Source organism: Pteropus vampyrus, unplaced genomic scaffold (assembly GCF_000151845.1).
Source record: "Pteropus vampyrus isolate Shadow unplaced genomic scaffold, Pvam_2.0 Scaffold446, whole genome shotgun sequence".
Classification (NCBI taxonomy): Eukaryota; Metazoa; Chordata; class Mammalia; order Chiroptera; family Pteropodidae; genus Pteropus; species Pteropus vampyrus.
Genome location: NW_011889227.1, coordinates 448,850 through 450,514, shown reverse-complemented (window position 1 = coordinate 450,514; position 1,665 = coordinate 448,850). Strand labels below are relative to the sequence as shown.

The window sequence follows — 1,665 nt, the reverse complement described above, 5'->3', positions numbered from 1 at the left end:
GGGGCGGTGGGGGGGGCCAGTCCCAGACAGGCTGGGCCTGGAGCAAGTGCTGTGGGGCCAGTGGGGAGCAGCCCGGGCCATCTCCAGCACCGGGGCCACTAGAACAAAGGCACTTCCGTGGGCTCGCAGCTTCAAATTGCAACAGGAAGCAATCAGGAAAAATAATTAGCTACCACCTTACTGGCTGCACTCCGGACTGGGGCATAATTTGAACGCAGAAATCGGGGACGTGCTACCCTATCAAGGGCAGTCCCTGTGGTTGTGCAGAGATCCCGCCTTGTCCGTCCATTTTGGGCCTGTGTCACTACATGAGCCGGTGCTCTACCGGCCTCGTGCTGACAGGCTTCCTAACGTTAAACGCGTCAGCACTCGACCTGCTGCACACACAGCTGAGCGCCACAGATGCGGTGCATCCTAGAGTTCCAACCCACACGACAGGCATTCGGCTCCGGCAACGTCGCCCCCTGAAACGTCCAGGAAATCCCACACCGCAACGAAGTGCAGAGCGACAGAGCCAGCTGAGGAACCCCACCTTTAAAACAAACATCTTCCCCCCACTCCCCACCCCAAAAAAACCCTTTGCCTCCGGGATCCAGGCATTTCCGGAAAGAAAAGGAGCAGCGTCGGCCTGAACTACCCAGATACTGTCGTCACCTTGTTTTGCTAGTATCAGACATGGCCAAGAAATGTAAACATGCGCCTGAGAGGGATAAATTTGGGGTGAAACCGCCAGCAGCCTCCCGGCTTTGGCTGGGAGGCAGGGGGACTTGAGGAAACCATCCCCTCTCCGCCCCCCAAACCTCAATGGAGGGGCGGCAGCTCTGGGAATGTGACCACAGAGCCAGGCCAGGGCACCTCCCTGCAATGTCCACACTAGAAATACTCACGGAGACAGCTGTTTGCCTTAAGAGGCCCAGACGGAGAAACTCGAGGTCCCCCGCGCCCCTCCCCCTCCCCCCAAAAAACAGGCCACCAGCAGAACAGCAGCCCGGAGTGCTTCGGACTCGCCGGCCGCTGTCTCCTTGGCCAGCCACACTCCAGAAAAACAACACTCACGTCGGAGGATAATGATTTAGGTAGCGAGAGACTTGCTTCAAAAACCACATGGCAATCTCCAAATTAAAAGAACATGTGTAGCGATTCACAGGCGCTTAGGTTTCCTGAGCTCTCCCGACCTCAACTCCACCCCTTGGGACACACCAAAAGTTGGAGAGAAAGGTCCTCAGCCTTCCCTCTCCCCAAGGGGGTGCACAGCTGGGGCACCGCAGGCTGCCCCACCGCGCCGCGCTGCGCGGCCACGTCCCCCGCGGCGGCCCCATGCCGTCGGCCCGTTAGGCGGACACTGGCCGAGTGTCGCTGTTTGGGGCCCCGGCCCCCAGACGGGGCCATCCGGGCACCTGGCAGGTGTCAGTCCGTTTGGAAACCGCCTGCGACGCAAATGAAAAGCCAGCGCAAAAGGCCAGGCCGCCCGGCGCCGGGTCTCTGAACTTTCTCGGCAACTTAAATCCGTTCTCGGAGCTCGCAGGCCGGCCGCGCGGCCATCGGAAACAGGCTCGCCCAAGAGCTCCCGACGCAGGACCGCCAGGCCCGTCCCCGGGCCGAGAGTCCCCGCTCGGTGCCTGCCCAGGGTCCCCGCGCGGCCTCGCCCGCCGGCTTCACGCGGGC

General features: G+C 61.5%; 1 protein-coding gene across 1 annotated transcript in view; it reads right to left on the bottom strand.

Moving 5' to 3' along the window:
- LRP5 (LDL receptor related protein 5) overlaps window positions 1-1,389 on the bottom strand; it is a 107,352-nt gene extending 105,963 nt beyond the window's left edge. Inside the window, exon 1 of the mRNA XM_023524103.1 lies at window positions 1,279-1,389. Coding sequence (XP_023379871.1) covers window positions 1,279-1,389 — 111 coding nt within the window. The remainder of the gene's footprint in view (window positions 1-1,278) is intronic.
- Between the last annotated feature and the right edge of the window lie 276 nt (window positions 1,390-1,665).